Source organism: Pterocles gutturalis, unplaced genomic scaffold, assembly GCF_000699245.1.
Source record: "Pterocles gutturalis isolate BGI_N339 unplaced genomic scaffold, ASM69924v1 scaffold7906, whole genome shotgun sequence".
NCBI lineage: Eukaryota > Metazoa > Chordata > Aves > Pterocliformes > Pteroclidae > Pterocles > Pterocles gutturalis.
In genome coordinates this window covers 36,567-55,673 of record NW_010105396.1, presented here as the reverse complement: position 1 = coordinate 55,673, position 19,107 = coordinate 36,567, and the positions used below count along the sequence as shown (strand labels likewise).

The 19,107-nt window shown below is 35.4% G+C and overlaps 1 protein-coding gene across 1 annotated transcript in view; it reads left to right on the top strand.

The window, feature by feature from the left end:
• CDK17 (cyclin-dependent kinase 17) overlaps nucleotides 1-16,918 on the top strand; it is a 39,556-nt gene extending 22,638 nt beyond the window's left edge. Inside the window, exons 3-15 of the mRNA XM_010087373.1 lie at nucleotides 777-902; nucleotides 4,640-4,696; nucleotides 6,313-6,427; nucleotides 6,953-7,047; nucleotides 7,884-7,946; nucleotides 10,903-11,026; nucleotides 12,065-12,185; nucleotides 12,733-12,830; nucleotides 13,113-13,218; nucleotides 14,020-14,062; nucleotides 15,213-15,303; nucleotides 15,538-15,615; nucleotides 16,054-16,918. Of these exons, the coding sequence (XP_010085675.1) occupies nucleotides 777-902; nucleotides 4,640-4,696; nucleotides 6,313-6,427; nucleotides 6,953-7,047; nucleotides 7,884-7,946; nucleotides 10,903-11,026; nucleotides 12,065-12,185; nucleotides 12,733-12,830; nucleotides 13,113-13,218; nucleotides 14,020-14,062; nucleotides 15,213-15,303; nucleotides 15,538-15,615; nucleotides 16,054-16,091 (1,155 nt within the window). The 3' untranslated portion in view covers nucleotides 16,092-16,918. The remainder of the gene's footprint in view (nucleotides 1-776; nucleotides 903-4,639; nucleotides 4,697-6,312; nucleotides 6,428-6,952; nucleotides 7,048-7,883; nucleotides 7,947-10,902; nucleotides 11,027-12,064; nucleotides 12,186-12,732; nucleotides 12,831-13,112; nucleotides 13,219-14,019; nucleotides 14,063-15,212; nucleotides 15,304-15,537; nucleotides 15,616-16,053) is intronic.
• Nucleotides 16,919-19,107: the final 2,189 nt, after the last annotated feature.

Below are 19,107 nucleotides of genomic sequence, written 5' to 3'. Positions count from 1 at the left end.
CTGTTCTGGAAGTTACTTCCCATTTTTTGTGAGGCTGGGTATGTTTCCCTTGTATTTCTGTGGTGGTGACTGGTTATTTTGTTTCCCTCTTGTCTTAGAAGTGATACATGCTGCTGTTGGAAAAATTTACTGGTGAAAAACAGAATCTGTCATAGAGTAAATCATATTTATATAATGGTACTTTGGTTTTATAATGGTCCTATAACAAAAACTTTGAAATAGAAAAATGTATTAACATTTGTAAACAGTTTGGCTCTAATAATGAAGTAATTCTGTTTTGTAAGACTGGAAAAATGGAAGTTGAAATAAATTTATAACTTCTAGTGTCAGAGAAAGAGAGGGATATTTTGAATCATGGAGGTCTGTTGTGTTATTCTAATGTAATTATTATGTGAAAAGAAATGTATTTACCAGCCTCTGAATTTTCAGTTTCTGGTATTCCAGGTATGTATAAGTATTCAAGTAAACTTAATACATTTATCCACAGTGGAATTAATTACATTTTAATATATCATTCCTCTTGCTAGAGTAATGAGTTTGTAAAGCACTGTGTTTTTTTAACCTGTTATCTAAGTAATTTGAAGTATTATTGGAAGAGAAAAATTTTTAAAACAATTTCTGTGAGATTACTTATTTTTTGTTCATATAAATATTCCTATTTTAAATAGTGATGCTGTAAAAACAGTTTAAAAGTTGTCACAGTTTAAAAACAGTGTAAAAGATGTTTTAGGAAATTCTGAATTATACCCTTCTCTTTGTAACATTGTTTACTGCAGGATTTGAACAAGCGCTTGTCCCTGCCTGCTGACATCAGAATACCCGATGGCTATCTTGAAAAGTTGCAGATTAACAGCCCACCGTTTGATCAGCCAATGAGTCGACGTTCTCGTAGAGCTTCACTAGTAAGTGTAATCCATCTGCTTTGCTAAACCAGCCTCTTGGGTCTTCAGATTCCATTTAATGCAGATGTCTGTATACCATAGGTATGATTCAACATCATTTACACTTTGGCTTTTACATCCCAAAAGATAGGGCACCTGCACCTGTCAAAATCCATTGAAGAATTTCACCCTTTCTTTTATTCCCTTTCTGCAAATTTGGCCCTGTCATTCTCGATGAAGGTCTTGACCCATTGAAATCAGTGGCTAAACTCAACTCCCAAAGTGCATACTTAATTCCTTTTGCATTTTAGAGCAGGGATGATCTGTTTGAGCAAACAGGCTACGTAGTCTTAGGTCAAGGCTGGGGCTCTCATGTGATATAGTAGGAAAACCCTAAAGCAGCATAATAGGAAGGCAGCTCCTCCTGTTCTTTTGTATTAGATAACAAATTTTCTTTCTCAAAATTGCTGCTGAGATGATAGATTTTATTTTTTTTAAAAAGCATAGTAAATTCCTAAGAATATGACTGAGTAAATTCACATATATCTTTTCAGATTATTGGGTTATTTTAAAAAAATAAGTCTTTCCTTGGAGATGGCAGAATGAGGATTCCTATACTGTAATGAGAGTATAAACATGGACACTCATATAGAATATGTACATCCCTGAAATAGTGAAAAGGAAAAGTTATTGTCTTATTTTTACAAAAATTGTTACATTTCAATCATAATTTGATCTATCAGCTTTCTTAATGTTAGTTGAGGTCTTAAAGAATTGCTGGGCCATTGCTGACTTCCTGAGCAAATTCATCAGTGAGAACTTCTTTGCAGAGAAAAACTGGATAGGTTTGTGAAATCAAATTGTTCTTTGTTTTCTTTATTTAATGGCTTATTTGCTGAAAAATCAGTTTTATTATCTGTGAAATATCTTTATTCTTTGTGAATTTACAATGTCTGTAACCAAGCAATAGTTGAGTTTTATCATGTATTTTTCTGCTGAAAAAAAGTACAATTTAGTGTGCTAGACTAAAGCTCTGATACTGCATATCACCTTTTACAAGCACAATATTAAAAGAAGAACAGATTGGATCAAAGCACTGGAAGTAATAATAGTGTTTGTGCCAGAATTTTGTGGCTCATTAACCACTTAGTTACTGATAATAGCATTGAACTGAGGAATAGACTTCCCAAAATCTTCTCTTTTCAGACACTGGTGAAGTACCTTTTCAGTGGAATATAATATTTGGGGGCTGGGGGGAGTTTCCTGGGTGTCTAAAATCCCTCGGTCATTTAATGTTGAGCCCTGAGTGCAGCTGAAGTTCTCTCCTCCTTATAACAGACAGAAAAACAGTGCCCTCTAATGAATATGGGGTGTGTGTGGAATCAGCTTCCTATCACAAGGTTGTTCTGGTTTGCTTTTTAAAAGTGCTTTCAGGTCTTAAAAGTCCAAAATGAAACCTGCCAGCAGTGCTGTGGTATGCAGGCATGCATTTGCTGCATTGTCGTTTCATGATTTCAGAGTACCTTAAAAAAGAAATTCAAGGATTCATTGTTCTGAGATTGCACTGAAAGCTTGCTAGCAGACTGTTAATTACAATATATGAATATTGTGCTCAGCTTCAAAGGCATGTCTCTTTTCAAGGCTTAGTAGGAATCAAAGGAAAAACGCTATAAAAAGTATCAAGTGAGGACTTGTTATACTTTAGGTCTTGTGTATTTGTTTGAACTACAACGAAAAAAAGGTAGATTTTATGGTAATTGTATTTTGTGTATACACGTACATGCGTGCACAGTAGCGTAGGTGTAACACTTCTGCACCAGCCATTAGAAGCAAGAGACCAGAAATACAATGCATCAGTGTTTGTGTAAATCAAGATGGACAGATGTGTATTGCCAAAAAAAATTAAATAGTTCAGAAATTATTTTGAAGGAAAAATTAAATTGATCTTCATTTGAGGAATCTAAAAATTAGGGGGTTTTTTATGAGTGGCAGTCAACCAAAATGTGATTAAAAAATTAAACACAAGGAAAGGCAGGTCTTGAAGAATATGTCCTCTGTATATAGAAAATATTGTATGATTTTATTGTCTAAAGAAGATTTTAAGTTATTAGTCTTGATGAGCAACATTGAGGTTTCTTAGAAATCAGACGCTGAAGTTATATTCTAGACCGTCTGGTAATAACAAGGCCAATGGCTATGAGTTCTTCTTTAGTTTCTTCTGTAAACTAAGCAGCCTGTCTTTTTAATTCTAATACCATCTAATACTCACTTCAAGACATGTTTGTTTAACTAGGTCAAAATGCACTTTGGAAACATAGTATTTGTTTTACTAACCTTGTACCTTTATCAGTGGTATGTTTAAAATCTCACTGGAGTTAAAAGGGTTGTCAGATAGCAACTTTGCTTGTATTTTGGGAGAAACAGCTTGGCTTCAACAAGCTCCTAAATATGCCTGTGTATTTTCATGCATGTGTTTTGAAAATTAAGTATTAATCCACCTTTTCCTAGTATACGTTCATATTACATTGTTGTCAAATCTTAATAGAGTCAGCAGTATTTATGTTACTCTCTGTTACCATGAAATATTACACAACTTTAATATCCATTGGATTTTAGGAGCAAACCAACATATTCTGAGTTGTGGATGTAGGTGCTGAAGCAAGTCCAGGGTCAAAGTATCATTCCATAGAAAGAAATAGCAAGTGGAGGGCTATGTTTGGAATTGGCAGGAGGAGGTGATGCTAGGGAGAAAACATGACTTTTTTGTCTTAGTATGTGTTCAATTGTCTGTAAGGCAAAACCATGTGAAGCCAATGGATTTTGGTTTTGACAGGGTCCAGGTTATAAGCACTTTGTAAATTGTTTTAAAAAGTGACCCATTTTACACCTTTACTTTCATCAGTCTTTACACTGTCAGAACGATGTAAAGCTTTGGTGTAACTGACAATGGTCTTACTGTTGTCTCTTACAGTGATTTTCCTGTATTAAAAATATGAGTAGCAGTGGAATTGAACAGGAAAAGAATAATGATCTTAGAGTCTTCAGAAAAAGGTGTTACATAGGCAGGCAAACTCTCTTAGCTTGCATTGCAGAACTAAGTTGGTGACGAAAAAAGAAAAGGGGAATAGATCCAAGTAAAATACATAAAGACTTAAAGTTATATGCCATAAAATGTAAATTGTTGAGACAGAGCTGAAGCTTGTGGAGGAATGATGTTTAGGGACTTTACCGGCAGAGTTTTAGACTGAAACACAGTGAGAGGTCAGAATGGGAGAGGAAGACTGGAGCTGATGTCTTGAACGTGTTATATATATTGGTAGAGAGCAAATAAGTAATGAAAGTTATTTTGAAAGAAGCAGCAGTGTATAGTTAGGCTGAGCAAGAGATAGGATGGAATAGTTTGAGATTACTTCTGTGCTTTAAGCTGTAACAACCTCATCAGTAGTAATCAAATCAGAAGAGTGGAGAAGACTTAAGTAGGAGGTAGGCTAAAGTGGGGTTTCAGTCTAAGTGTGACTCAATACATGGTCCTTCCAGGATTCTCAGTAGAGTGGCCAACAGGCTGAGCATTAGGCTTGGATGCTGGGACAAATTTGTATCTTAATATGCGAAATTGTTTTTTAAATAGCGGAACTGTGTGGTGTTTGATCAAGTACTATCAGATATTTTTATGAAACAAAGTTTAGCTTGCTGATTAAATGATGTATAAATAAAGTGTTCAGTTTTAGTGATTGATTTGCCATTTCTTTCCATTGCAGTCAGAAATTGGATTTGGAAAAATGGAAACCTATATCAAGTTAGAGAAGCTTGGAGAGGTACGTATAGCTTTCTTTTGAAATGATTACTGCTTTGATGACAATGTCTTGTGTAAAATTTTACATCAAAATTAACTGAAAATCTCCATATCCCTCAAAATACCCATTGAACCTTTTCAGTAAACCAGACATACTCAACATGTATAACAATGTCATAACCACACAAATGTTCTATGCATATATAATAAGAAAAAAAAACCAAACAAACCAAAAAACAAAGAAAAACCCATCACTGAGCCGGGGAAGAGCAAGACTCCATTAGTGAATGATCTACCTTGTTATGTAGGTTGGATTTGATAGACAAAATTATTCTGTCAGTAATAAAACTGGTTTGGTCTGGTGTCCTCCTGCCATGAGTTAGGGAGCACTTATGCTGGACAAGAAACCAGCACTTACAGGGAGCAGGCAGTAGCTATGCATGCTCTGGTAGAGAAGCCTGTGCACCTGGCCAGGTGCTGCCAGGTGAAATATGTGACACTGAGTTTGCCTTTCCTTCTGGGACATCAGCAATATGGCGTTCTGCCTCCACCCAGCCTCTGACTTACAGAGAAATGCTAGAATTCGGGAGGGGCCAGGTGTCAGTCCTGTCCAATTTGATTCAGGTTGGCCAACGGGATCAAAAGTGGACAAGGAGCACGGGAATGGGATGCACTGAACCTTGCAGAAAGAAACAGGGCTGGGCAGCATCTCTGCTCTCAATATTGCAGTTAGTCCTCTGTATGCAACGTTTTCATTTACAAATGCATTTATTTTTATTTTGCCTCTAGTACTTGTTAGATGGGTCACTAGAAGTGCCATAACATTGCATATCTTCAGAGGAATGTTAATTTAGTAGCTATCAAGTCATAGTTTTGAGTGTTTCTTATCTCATTTGCTTACAAAGTGTGGTGGACTACATCAGGCATGTACTTTAACCTAGGGCAGTTTCTGTAACTTTGTTGCTTCCTCTTTGCAATTGCTGGGATTAGTTGTACCTACTTGCTGTTTTGTCAGAGTTTCTTCTCCTTATGTAACATGCCTTGAGATTGGAACTCTTATTGTCTAAGCAAAAAAAAAAAAAGAAAGAAAAAAAGAAAAAAAAAAAGCTTCATAATATTCACTGTTCATTATGTCAACCAAAATAAAGCTTTGACAAATCCCCCTGCCTCGCCCCTCCAAATTCTCATGTAAAATTTGTAATGACGAGAAGAAGCTATCAAAAGGAGTTATATGTTTTCATAAAAGTAATGGAAGAGTATGTCTGCAGCCTTCAGAAACATAACTGCAGCCTAGTGTAGAGATACCTGAGCTAGTTTTAATCAAATAGAGACTTTCCAGAGGGTAAATGATCCCAGCAGTGAACTTAGTGAACTTAATGCTACCTGATCTGACTTCTTTGGTAGCTATATGGTGTAAAGCTTTCCATGTAATTTTCAGAGTTGTTAAGCATACACATCCCTTGTGTTTTCTGTGTGTTTTTGTAGTTTTATGTATATCTAAAGAACACAATGTAAAAACTATTCATTTCCAAAATGAAACCTCTTAGAACCTCAGACAGAAGTTTATATTTTCTTTTTTAACTGAACTTTTAATGAAGGAACAACTTGTAAAAGTTTCCGTCTTTTTCCATTTTGTAGGGTACTTACGCAACAGTTTATAAAGGGAGAAGTAAATTGACAGAGAACCTGGTAGCTCTGAAAGAAATCCGACTGGAACATGAGGAGGGAGCACCATGCACAGCCATAAGAGAAGGTGATAACTTTTTTTTTTACTACTTAGAATTTCAGATACTTGTGGATTTCATTTGGACCAAAATACTGTTGGTACTTGGAAATACATAGGCTACATGAAAGATAGATGAAATTGGTATTAGTTTCTACAAGAAAAATTTTAGTCTAGATGTACTAAGAGTTTCAAATGTATGTACTGCATGTGGAATGATGGTGTTCTCAAACGCAGTGTTATAAATTGATTATTTTATACTGAATTAGGCTATTATTAGTGGGTAACTTTCAAGGATACAGAATACATTTTACCAAATGGTTACTTTTTCCTGAAATATATAATTTAGGAAATATTTACAGTTTGTTACTCAAATGTCTGTTTGGTGTTTTGATTAAATACCTGTCTTATTAACTTAATCTATATGAGTATTATGTTCTTAAAAATAGCCTTTCAATTTTAAAAAAAGCTTGTATGTATGAATTTGAGAGAAAAACATTTACTGTTTGTGTGTTTTGTGCTTATTTGTTTTATACTTACAATTTTATTTTGCAGTGTCATTATTAAAAGATCTGAAGCATGCAAATATTGTTACATTACATGATATTGTGCACACAGACAAGTCTTTGACTCTTGTTTTCGAGTATCTGGTAAGTGCTTAAACATTTAGTGAGCTGTACATTAGATTTTTTTTTTTCTAAGTAGCACAGAGATAACAAAATTATGTACTCTTTTTAAAAATACTGGGACGGTTCTAGTTTTCTCCGGCATCTAGAATCATTCAGCTGAAAATAAGAAAAGTGTATTCAGTTCTTAAATTGCTGTAAATTAGTAAATATTGTTCTGATTATTTCAGAGGTTCATTAATAGCAGTTAGTGGTTAGAGCAAACTGCCTACTTGTACCAGAATCGTTAACTGTAAAAAAAGAATAATCACAGTATTATTTAAACAATTTTTTTCAGTTATGAGGCACCTCTCACAAGGAAATCAGTATACTTCGAAGTAAACAATACATTCCATCTTTTTGTAACAATCTTTTCAAGCAAGTGTCTGCAATTACGTCTCACTTGCTCGCCTCGTGCATTGTAGACTTTTCACTTTCTCAGTAAAGCTTTATCTATTGATCTTCTTGTATTATATGCTGGAATATATAAGCATAATAAGAGGGATTAAGAAAAACTCTTTACTTCCAATGTAATTGGAGAATATAGCAATTTCATAAAATACTGTGCCACACACTTGTTAGAGAAGGCAATAACAAATAGTGTTGCCTGAGATGGTTGAGCTTGCTAGAAAACATGGGTATTTATATTCTCTGGAAAGCCAGAGTTTTCTGCATGTTCAGGTTTTGGGGGTTTTTATCATTAAACATCTTTTCCTGAAAACTCAGTTTTCCGATGAATTATTTCAGTTTTCACAATAACTAAAATGCACATAATCTGTTGTCCACAATTTTGTTGAACAATGATGATGGTCTTTTGACAGGACAAAGATCTGAAGCAGTACATGGATGACTGTGGTAACATCATGAGTATGCACAATGTAAAGGTGAGTGTTTTCAGTGACAGTGACTATCTTCCAGATTTCTGTGTTCTAAGAATTTCAGGGAACTTAATAATCAGCAGCTATATGGTTTAGGGTTTAAAAAAAAAATTAAGAAACTTAACTTTGTTTTTGACCTTTGGACTTGGCTTAACTACATTTGACATCAGATGCAGTCTTTCTTTTGGTTTTGAGAGCTTTTGAGTGTTTAAAGCACTGACAGCAGGAGATTATATAACTTTATATGTTTTCATTCTCTTTGAAGTTATATATTTAAAATTTAAAACTTCCTAAAAAATAATACATTCATAACTCTTTTGACCTCTTCTTGTCTTTCCATTATTTTATACTCATTTATTAAGTTAAGTCTGTAGTTTGGTATAGCCTCACATAATATTTATGTAGTCTCAATCGTGAATATGGGTTTGGATGCCACTGCCTACCACACAAGTAAGAAATTAATAGTACATATTTAAGAATGAACAATGTTCATCTTTCCATTCATAATGTAATGGAAATTATTTTCCTTAAGGTTTAATTGACTGTTGCTTTTAAGTATGGCTGTCACCAAGTCAAGTAATTCAGTTTTCACTCTGGCCTGCTGAAACTGACTCAGATTCAGCCCTACCTCTGGTAACAAACAGGTTTTGATTTGGAAAACTGTAATAACTGTTTGTGTTCTTTAATACTTATGGCTTTATAAACAAGATTCCAGAGGACAATACTATCTTGAAATGGGTGACATTGTCCGAGGAGACTGGGTTACCAGTGTCACCCTGCTGTGCTGCAGCCTTATTCTTATACAGCAGCACATGGCCCAAAGGTGGTTGTCAACACAATGTACTAAATACTGTGAAATTATGGGTTTTGTGTGCATTCCAGTAGAGTTGTCATCCTTGTTTTTGGCTTAGTTGCATGTTGAGAAATCTGTTCTTAGTTGAATTGCATATTGGATTCAGTCTAGATACTGGTTACTGTTTGGATAGCTTATTCTTTTCTTCTGTTGTTGCACTGCAGTAAATATCTCTAGGAAAAGACATCTGCCCTTAACCTACTCTTTTGCTTCCTTTGGGAGTCTACAGTTCTTTAATTTGTATCTGCTTCAGAGAGACAACAAGAAATATAATTATGCTTGTGTTTTTAATTAAGTACAAGTTAATATAGTGGTTTAAGTTTAAAAAGAAAGAATAAATAAAAACCCACTTATAGTGGGAAGCTGACTCCTGTAATAAGTGCACTTAGAGAACAACCAGAATCTGCTTGTGGTAATCCGAGCTAAGCGCAAGAACTATTTTTCCTTGTTTGCATATCGTTTAAGCTATGCCCTAAGAGCAGATTTATACGGTCAGTACCTTTGGCACTGGGAAACCAGAGCAGCTGCTTAACTGTAGTATCTGTAGGTGCTTAATTTACAATAACTGGGGGGGGTTGGGTCATTAATAACATTTGAGAGACCTCCCTGTCATCATTCCCCACGCATTCCTCAGCTAATTTTAGCTTTTTGACTTTTAAGAAAATGAAGATGTATAATATAAAGATGTATGTGATCTCTGCAGGTATTACTGTTTCAAAAAAAGTGTTGAGCTAATACCTGTCATCCTGTGCATTTCCAAAAGAACCTATGCCCACTGCAGTGAAGATCCACAATTTCTGTAGAACAATCTGCTTTGCCCTCTTGACTAATTCTATACAAGTTCCAGTGCACGCTGGAGATGGCTGTTGATTTCATAGCAGTCCTGTTAATATTACTTGGGACTGACTACCCCTGCAACAGTATGGACATGAGTAGGTGGAACAGCATTTGTTGGTTCTCATTCTGCTCTTCAAAAAAGAAAAGAAAGAAAGAAAAAAATCTATTCCAATTCCTTTTTTTCTAGGACAGTTAAATCCCACAGAAGCAGACTGAGAACAGGTGGATGTAAACTACACCTGCTGTGTATTTCTTCAGTTTAGGAAAAAGAATTTGGTGATGTCACCTGATACAAAAATAAACTGATATATTAGAAAATGGTCACATAAAAACATTCTAGTGTTTCTCCTCAAAAATCCTATTACATGCTGAATTTGTCACATTGGTAAACATTGCTTTCTGTAACACTGTGTTTTGTCATTGTACATTTGATCATCTATACTGGCTGAAGACTGTTGTGTGGTAAATGCCAGCAATGGCTACCCACAAGTCCCATGTTTAAGAGCAGACCCTTTATAAATACAGAAATTGCAAAATAGTGGTTCTTAATGCAGTGATATAATAAACTTGTTTTGCTGCCCTCTGCTAAACCTTTCTTCATCCCTTACTACTTCTGTGACTATATGTGTGCATAATTAATATGCATGACTGAAGTTGCTTGCTTGGCTTGCTGTTCCAAAGGACTAAAATAAACCTGTGTATGTCCAGGTGAGGGGATGAATATAAATGCCAGAGGCAGTTGGACTGTTTTAGTAATCCTCATTTCCCCATGTCTCTGTGTTTCGTGAGCTTGTGAATCCAACTGTGTTTTTCCAATAGCGTGCCAAAATGTTCTTTACATAGTTTAGCACAGTTGGATAGAAAGGGTGCTGAGCTACATTTTCAGAAGGGATTCTGTGGCAGAAAGGAAATTGAGTATAGTCAGAGACAGTTACTTTAAAGACATTAGTGTGGGGAAGAGCATTGGTAAATGTTTACTTAAACAGCCCTGTGGTTCTCTTCAGTTAAGCAGAACAAATTGCTCTTAAAATCTTTGTTGTAACCTATCATGTTAAAGTAGTGCATTAGCATAAACGGACTTCAAATCTGTAAACAATAATGAAGATGTTCAGAATGTGTTCATATGGAAAAGTAACTTAATTTTTGGGAAGTATTTTTGTTCTGCTTACAATGCAGAGACTTAACTCTACAGTGCCCAAATGGGCTGTTTTAGTCATGTAATATGTAGATTAACATTTTTAGTCTAATTTATATAAATGTTCTCTTTTGTAGCTATTTTTATACCAGATTCTTCGTGGTTTGGCATACTGTCATAGGAGAAAGGTATTACATCGAGATCTGAAGCCACAAAATCTACTAATTAATGAGAAAGGAGAACTGAAGCTTGCAGACTTTGGTACGGCCTGAAATTATTATGTAACGAACGTTTTCTTTACTTGCCAAAAGAGAAGCATCTTTCCTTAAAGAGGAAAGATGAGAACGTTGGGTCTGTAGTGAATTTGTGTGTTCTCATACAGAAAATGAAAGTCAGCCTTTTGCGGGATATTGGTAATCAAAGTAATGGGTGTATAGGTAATACTCTGGTGTGGCTTGTGGTTTGAAAGTAGTCTTACAGCTTCCTTTGAAATTAACCCTTAGTCGGAGCCTTAAGGTGGAGCTCAAGTTGCTTTTCCTGACACTCCACAGCCACTCCAAAGCAGAGTAACCATGATGGGAGAGAGAAGGGGTCTGTCCACATGCTAAATTGTCAGATGTTACTCCATCACTGATACACCCACCAAGTTCCTTTGGGATCCATCACTGATACACCACGTTCCTTAGGGATTTCCAGTAGAGTGGTACATTCACAGTTTCCTGTTATCTTCTGTGTCAGGAAGGTCCTTTGAAAGTTGTGCTAGCACTGGTTTTTCCACTTGGGTGTGAAAGAAAGTTGCTTAGAAGATTGCAGTTAACATGATAGGCCTAAATTTTATTGATAGGCCTAAATTTTACTGACAAACTGACAGTGTTAGGGTGGAAAACCCCTGCAGATCCAACACTGATTTGGTCTGTTTCCACCATTTCGTTATTCAGTTGTTGCCTTCTGCCTCTTGCAATGTAATTCTCAAATGGAAATAGTGCAGAAGGGTTTTCACAGGGGGGAGGTGTCATATTGATCTAATGCTTTGTTGTTTTAATGGATTACTCCAGGTTTTGATCTGTTTACCTGCCTTCTGTGCTTAAAAATGCTGAACATGAGGTTGCTCTAGGTACTAAGGGGCAAATCACAAATTGTAGAGATGTATTTATTAGGGCTTTCTAATGAACATTATTGGGAAGGTATTTAGCAAGTATAATAAGGTTGATTTATCTCTTTAAAATTCTTTTTATCAGTTCCATGCAAAAAAATATTTCAACAGGCTGCACATGACTCTTTATTTTCCTTTTTGTCAAGGATTGGCTAGAGCAAAGTCTGTTCCTACAAAGACCTATTCCAATGAAGTTGTCACATTATGGTACAGACCACCTGATGTTCTCCTTGGATCTTCAGAGTATTCAACTCAAATTGACATGTGGTTTGTATAGCTTTGTCTAATTTAAATTTTTGTTCTCAGTCAAGTTAACAAAATGTCAATTCTTCATTATGTAGTAGTAGCATTCAGATACTAATCCTTTGAATTTTTGAAGGCTACAACTGAGTTAGATTTTTAGACAAAGGATTAGCAGACAGGAGAGATGCTATTATTTGTCTCTGAAAATGCAGAGTACCTTTTTATTGCTTAGAGTAAGCAGGCATTAGGCCCACAGTGTTAGGGGAAAAAGCCCAAACCTTCGCCTAATGACATGATAACGTGGTATTTTAGTATGAACCTTAATACAAATGATAAACTTGTCATCTGAAGGAAGAGAATATAATATAGCTATGACATAGGTTTTGTTTAGTCTTTGACAGTTCTTTTGTTGCTACATATCTTTCAAAACAATATTTTTAATAGCAGCATGTGGCTAACAACTAATTTAATAATTTTTTTTAATTGAAGAGAAATCACGGAAGTCTTTAAGAGCTGAAAACTTAAATTGTTGGATTGTTTCTGATTTAACCCTTTCTCTGTTTTTATAAAGGGGCGTCGGATGCATATTTTTTGAAATGGCATCGGGAAGGCCTCTTTTTCCTGGTTCAACTGTTGAAGATGAACTGCACTTAATTTTCAGACTTCTGGGTAAATGCATACTTTTAGCAATAATGTTAATGCTATATGCTTGTTCTTCTACACACTTTTTCCATGAGAACTGTAGATCTTTATCTATAAGCAACTATATTTTATATTGCATTGTAATTAAGGTGAATGAGTGTACTCTTGATAAAAAATGATTGAGCTGAGTGCAGAGCTGATTTTTTACAACATGGACTCATTGACTGACTTTTTTTTCTTTCCTGCTTGAATTACAGGATTAAATTCCTATTTATTTTAAGTTGAATTTGTTGTTTTTTTAAAATTCAGGAACCCCATGTCAAGAAACATGGCCAGGCATTTCTTCCAGTGATGAGTTTAGAAACTACAACTTTCCTAAGTATAAACCACAACCCCTCATCAACCATGCACCGAGGTACTTTGTATGTTATTAATAAAAAATATGCATCCCTGTGTCTTTTACATATTTGTAAACGGGACATGTTTCCAAGTACAGTCTGCTACTGAGTGCTGGAAAATGGCACATCACTTGTGTTGTTGTGGGCAGACAGTATACATGCAAAGCATAATCCTGGTACTACGTGGTTACTTTGTCTAATGTAATTCAAGGTATCACAGCCCTGCAATGAGCTATAGAACTACAAACGCCAATCAATAATGCCCACATAGTAACAGTAATCACACAGCACTTCCTAAATAACCCAAATTCTCTTCTGTTATATAATAGGGCCATTGTTAAAATGGCAAAGTTTCCTTGAGCATTCTCTCGAAATAATTCTAAAACCATTATGAGGAATTTGAAGGATCCGCACAGTTATTCTAAATAAACTTTATAACATAGACAACCACACTCTTCATCTACTCTGAAGGAAAAGATCTACCATAGTGCCCTTCTGGTAAATTAGTAGTGTTAGGCTATTAAAAAAAAAAAGGTGTTTTTTTCTAAAATAAATGATCCAGGTCAACCTAGGAAATCACAGTCCAAAGCTCAGATTTGGCCGTCCCCAGTGTTTTTCAAATAGTCTTGTTCTGAGATATTGGTACTTGTATGTATACACATTAACATGGAGAAAAGTTGTTTAGGTGAAAGCATTTCCGCGTTTAAATTTAATTTTCAGGTTTGATATAATTTAATGAAGTCAGCTCCTATAAAATTTTGCTGTAGTAAATATAGTTCAAGAACTGTTTTAATTTTTAAAAATATTTTTATTTTTAGGCTAGACACGGAAGGAATTGAATTGATAGCGAAGTTCCTTCAAGTAAGATGTGTTTTGTGGCTTTACTTTTATAAAAGTGCATGTTTAGAGTTCTAATATATTATTTACAAAATGTATTAGAAGCTATAGTATCTGTTAGATCTATCTCAAAGTGGAATGTACAGCTGACTGTGTAGAGGATAACAGCTAAAACATTTTTTTTTCCTCCCCCCAGAAGTGATTTCTTCTTCTACTACTTTCTGTAAATTAGAATTGATTCTGTGTTAGCAATCCGGTGAAAAAAATCTCTCTTTTGTGAACCACAGTATTAAACCAGAACTTTTAAATAGAAAAACGAAATTTCTGTAATGATAAACTTAGCTTACTACTAGGGAAGCAGTTACTAAGGTGTATTACTCTTGATCTTGCAAACATAAGGTGAAGTGGTATGTGGGTTTAATCTTTTAATCTGTATTAAAAATGAGCCAGAAGCAAGAAGAGGGGAAGCAAGATGAAAGGTCAACTCTTATGTCTTTGAGTAGATGCAACAGCAGTGTAACTTCACAGTGCTAAAAAATTCTTAGTACGTGAAGTAGAGTATGGTTCCTCTGCTTTACAGCCTGTGATTTAAATTCTACATCAGGTCTTCATCTGTTTACACATTGTGTCAGAACAGTACTTGCACTCCTTGTTTGGACTTAGTATGTATTTGTGTACAGCTTTTTAAATGCCTGCATCCTTGTACAAATGTCCACACATGCCAAGCTGGAGACATTTGAGTGCAGATTGAAGACCACGTTGTCTCTCCATGGTTTTATGCAAAATGCTGCAGCTTAGTCCATCAAACTAGAACACTTTTGTGATCTCATGTAATAGAATTTAATTGCAATTTGATATTAGAACATAATGTAGACACAAGTCTGTCATCTAATCATTGTTAAATCTATAAAGAAAGATTAAGTATATTTTTGACTTGGATCCATTTGCAGCTGTTTTTTTGACTGTTTTAGCAATCTTTGTTATATGTTGATAATACTGATTTAGGTAACGTATTTTAGATTTTCATGCCTGAAATAGGAGTAATGAAATCAAATTTGTCCTAGTGAGTTGGTGGGAAATATTGAGCAAGTAGAACTCTATTCCTCCCTTTAATGAAATCATTTAATGTAAAGTGTTTTGTAATGAAAACCAATACACTTGTATCCTTTAATAGTATGAATCAAAGAAGAGAATTTCAGCAGAAGAGGCCATGAAGCATGCATACTTCAGAAGTCTTGGAACGAGAATACACACTTTGCCTGAAAGTAAGAGAAGTAGTAAAGTAGCAGAGTATTGTTAAGATAGTACATTAAAGCTAAGTACATTTCTTAAGGACAAACTCTCAAATCTCATCTATTAAAGAAGTCTGGTATGTACTGACTTAAATATTTGAGAATAGGAAGCATTTTTTAATCTAAACTCCATAATTGAGACTAGAACTTTGTTCAATGAAGCATAGTTATGTTTGAATATGAATTAATATCTTTGTTGCATTCCAGGTGTTTCAATATTCAGTCTAAAAGAGATTCAGTTGCAAAAAGATCCTGGCTTTCGAAATTCCACTTACCCAGAGACAGGTATGGAAATCTTAATATTTTCTCATATCTGCAGACAGAATGCTATGCCAGAGACATTTGAAACTGAAAAATACTTTGTTAAATTGGTCTGTGTGACTGTACTTAAACAAATATCAAGAATTATTTGCTCAGATTCCTGTAGAGACATATAAGCTAAATGTACAGAAGGAGGCAAGTTTTACTAGGGACAGGCAGAGGGACTGTTAATATGAGACCATCTTGGAGTTTCAAACCCTTTCTGTGTGGGTGGTGAACGGCAGCAAAGTAAAAAAAAAAAAAAAAAGCAATAAATGCAGTCAAAAGAAAGATGGTGATACTGGTTTAAGCACAAAGAAAGGATGTTATTTCAGAATAGAAAGACAGAAGATGTATATAATAACTGAATACTCTGTTGTGTGAATGCTTCGGTTTCTTACCATGGTCCATGTTCTCTTGTAGGACATGGGAAGAACAGAAGGCAGAGCATGCTTTTTTAAAGTGGGCCGTGCAGAGTCAAGCCCAAGCTTATCCTGTCAATCGAGGACTCGGATCTGAAGGCAGTGCTCTCTGTTGGTGGACTTGGAATCGCAGTTTGTCTACACTGTCCTCTTCACAGTGGAGTCTTTTTATTTCCAACCTGCAGATTATGTTTTTATATTTGTTGTCACAGTGTGACAATTTTTTGTACAGTTGGTTTTAAGGTCTCCTCTGCCACTAGAGCCAGTAGGTTACAGCTGTTGATGTAACTGTAGCTGCAATTTTTGTGCAGGACTGAGAAACACAGTGCATTATTTATTGCGGAATCATTGCTGCTAAATAACTACTGTCTGTATAGTTAACAAAACAGTTCCATGGCTGAAGAAGTTGCAATGGCTTTATAATATGTGAATGCATCTGTTTCTCTTCATAAAATGTTCTACTGCTGCGGGGTTATTTTGTATTTCTTAAACTGCAGTGTTTCCTGGAATGTAAACATAGCTTTGCTTGGCTATAGGTGAACCATCTTTAATGCTCTAAGTTCATGGCACTTAATTCCTTATTTAACATTGGAAGTATGTGTTGAAATAGTTGAAAACTTATAATGCATATTATGTTTTTGAAAAGCACATGGTGTGAAAGTTGATTGAAACAAGTGAACAGTAACTATTATTTGCTCTCAGATCCTACATTAGTTGTTGATAAAGTAGAGCATGGAGACTGGATGATCAGTTTTGTCAGGCTTACTCCAGCACAAGATATTTGCACATTGTTGTGCATATGGGGCCTGCAGAAGCAATGACCTTTTTACCATGTTTTTAACTTAGAAATACAAATAGTAAAAATATGATTAATATACGTTGGACCCTGGCTTACTTTTGAAACTTAGAATCTTTTCATGACAGAGGAACAGGACAACTAATTACAAGAACATGGGAATAATGTCACACTTTTCCCACCTTGTTGCTCTCCCATTTGTGCATTATTCACTTGAAATCAACTGGAAAGCTGCAAGTTTGTACTTGATAAGAACTCACTATACTGCAGAGCTTTTACAATGGGAACTTAGAGAGTTTTTCAGATCTTAGATGTTATCTGTTTACCAGAGATAGTAAACATGTTATGCTTATGCATCTCAGTGAGTATCATAAGTACACCCTTGGTGATGGTTACAGTATTTTTAAGCATTTGTGTTGACCTTTATGAACCTATTTGTTTAGTGCATCTTAAAGAGACTGTAAATCTTTATTGGTATATTTTGAAATGGTCATGTAAATCTTTGGCTGGTATATCATGAAAATAGTCATAGTTAACTTAATTTTTCCTGACATTCACTGTAAAACATTCAGGGGTCCTACCATTTCTGTTCAGGAAATCTTGTAGTTTATTGTTATTTAACAGTATTAAGTGAATTTTTGTATATTTCATTTTAACTTTATTTGTGAATAGTGTTTGTGGCATGTTTGGGGGTGTTTTATTAATATTTCATTGATACTGGTAAATTTTAATTGTTTTTTTTTTTTTTAATTTTCTGGAAGAGAGAAATTCATGTGTAATGGTGACTATTGGACCACTACCGCTTTTCAGCATTTGTAAACCGGTTTTACGTTAAATCTTGTAGACCTAACAAACTGCTGTTATTTCTAACTGACCGACCTGTATTAATATTGTACTTTTGAAAGTATAAATATTATGTGGAATTCTTTGGTTTTGTTTTGAAATTTATAATAACAAAGGCCCTGTGTTGTTAAAAATACAGACGAAGTGAACTTGCAGTTCTTGGGGCATTGTTGGAAACGTTTAGCTAGATCTGTGTGTTGTGGGAGTCGTCAGTTTTAACTTTGGCCGCTTATTAATTCGAGCAACACAGAAGTAGTGGCAGTGAAAAGTAACGACTCATCCGTGACTGAGGCCGTTGAGGATCTTATCATAAACATGGTCCATAGTCTAATTAATTGTTAGCAAGCAAGTCCTGCGTGTCACGGTATCAGAAGTCTTGCCTAGGTCTAGGAGCATAATACGTGTCTTGGATACATGCGTGGGTCTCCCACTGATACAGCGGGAGCGTTGTGTGTGTGTCAGAGGCAGATTTGGCACTGATGGAAAACCTTTGTCCTGAAATAGTTGTTATATATTTTTTTATAGTTGCTATGGATCTGATCTAGATTTTATACTGAATAACTTTGTAGGAAATGTGTTGTAGACATGGTGGCGTTGAAGAAAGAAGTATCAGAAAAACATCTCATTTTTTTACAAAAGTAGTGAGGATATAGAGTAAATGTTCACTGTGGATTAATGTGGGATTTAGCATTTCTCGAACAGTAATATTTTGTAGGTTATACAAGAGACAAGTAACAATGGGACACTAATGAGTAAAGGACTTAAAGGTTTAACTGGTAAAATGAAGTGCATTAACAAATTTAGAAAGGGATCAGCTGCAGCTAACAAGAGGAGGTTTCCATTTTCAGTAGGAATTCAGCTCTTTTGTTACAGATGAAAAGATCTTCCATAAAGTTAAGCACTCTGTTTATAAAGACATCTTTCTAAGGACCTGCAAGTGAATCAGTTTGCATCATTTGGAGGTAGCTTTAAAGAATCTAAGTGGCATCTATGGTCAAGCCAGTTTCTTTTTTTTTTTTTTTTAATTGTCTATTACTGAAGTTCCTGCGTCAGCAGAGACAGTTCTGCGGCAGCTGCCTGTTTGGGGCAGTAGTCAGTGAGTCTGAAGTCACTGGGCATTTCTCTGACATCCTTTTTGCACAATTCAGTGTTCTGCCTCCCCTCTGGCAGCATCAGGCACTACCGACTTGGTTTCACTGTTCCTGAGAACTGTAGGGACTGTTGGCCTTTTTGGGAGAAGACCTCAACCATGATGAAAACCAAGCAGATAGTCACTAGAAATGGATAATTTTCAACATTTGGTATGACAGCCTTTGTTTGAAGATGAGTGATCAGTTAATGAGAAATGGCCTGCAAGTTGTTGCTGATTTTAAGTCGTTATTTTTAGAAGAGAACCTGGCGTAACCCATCTACCCC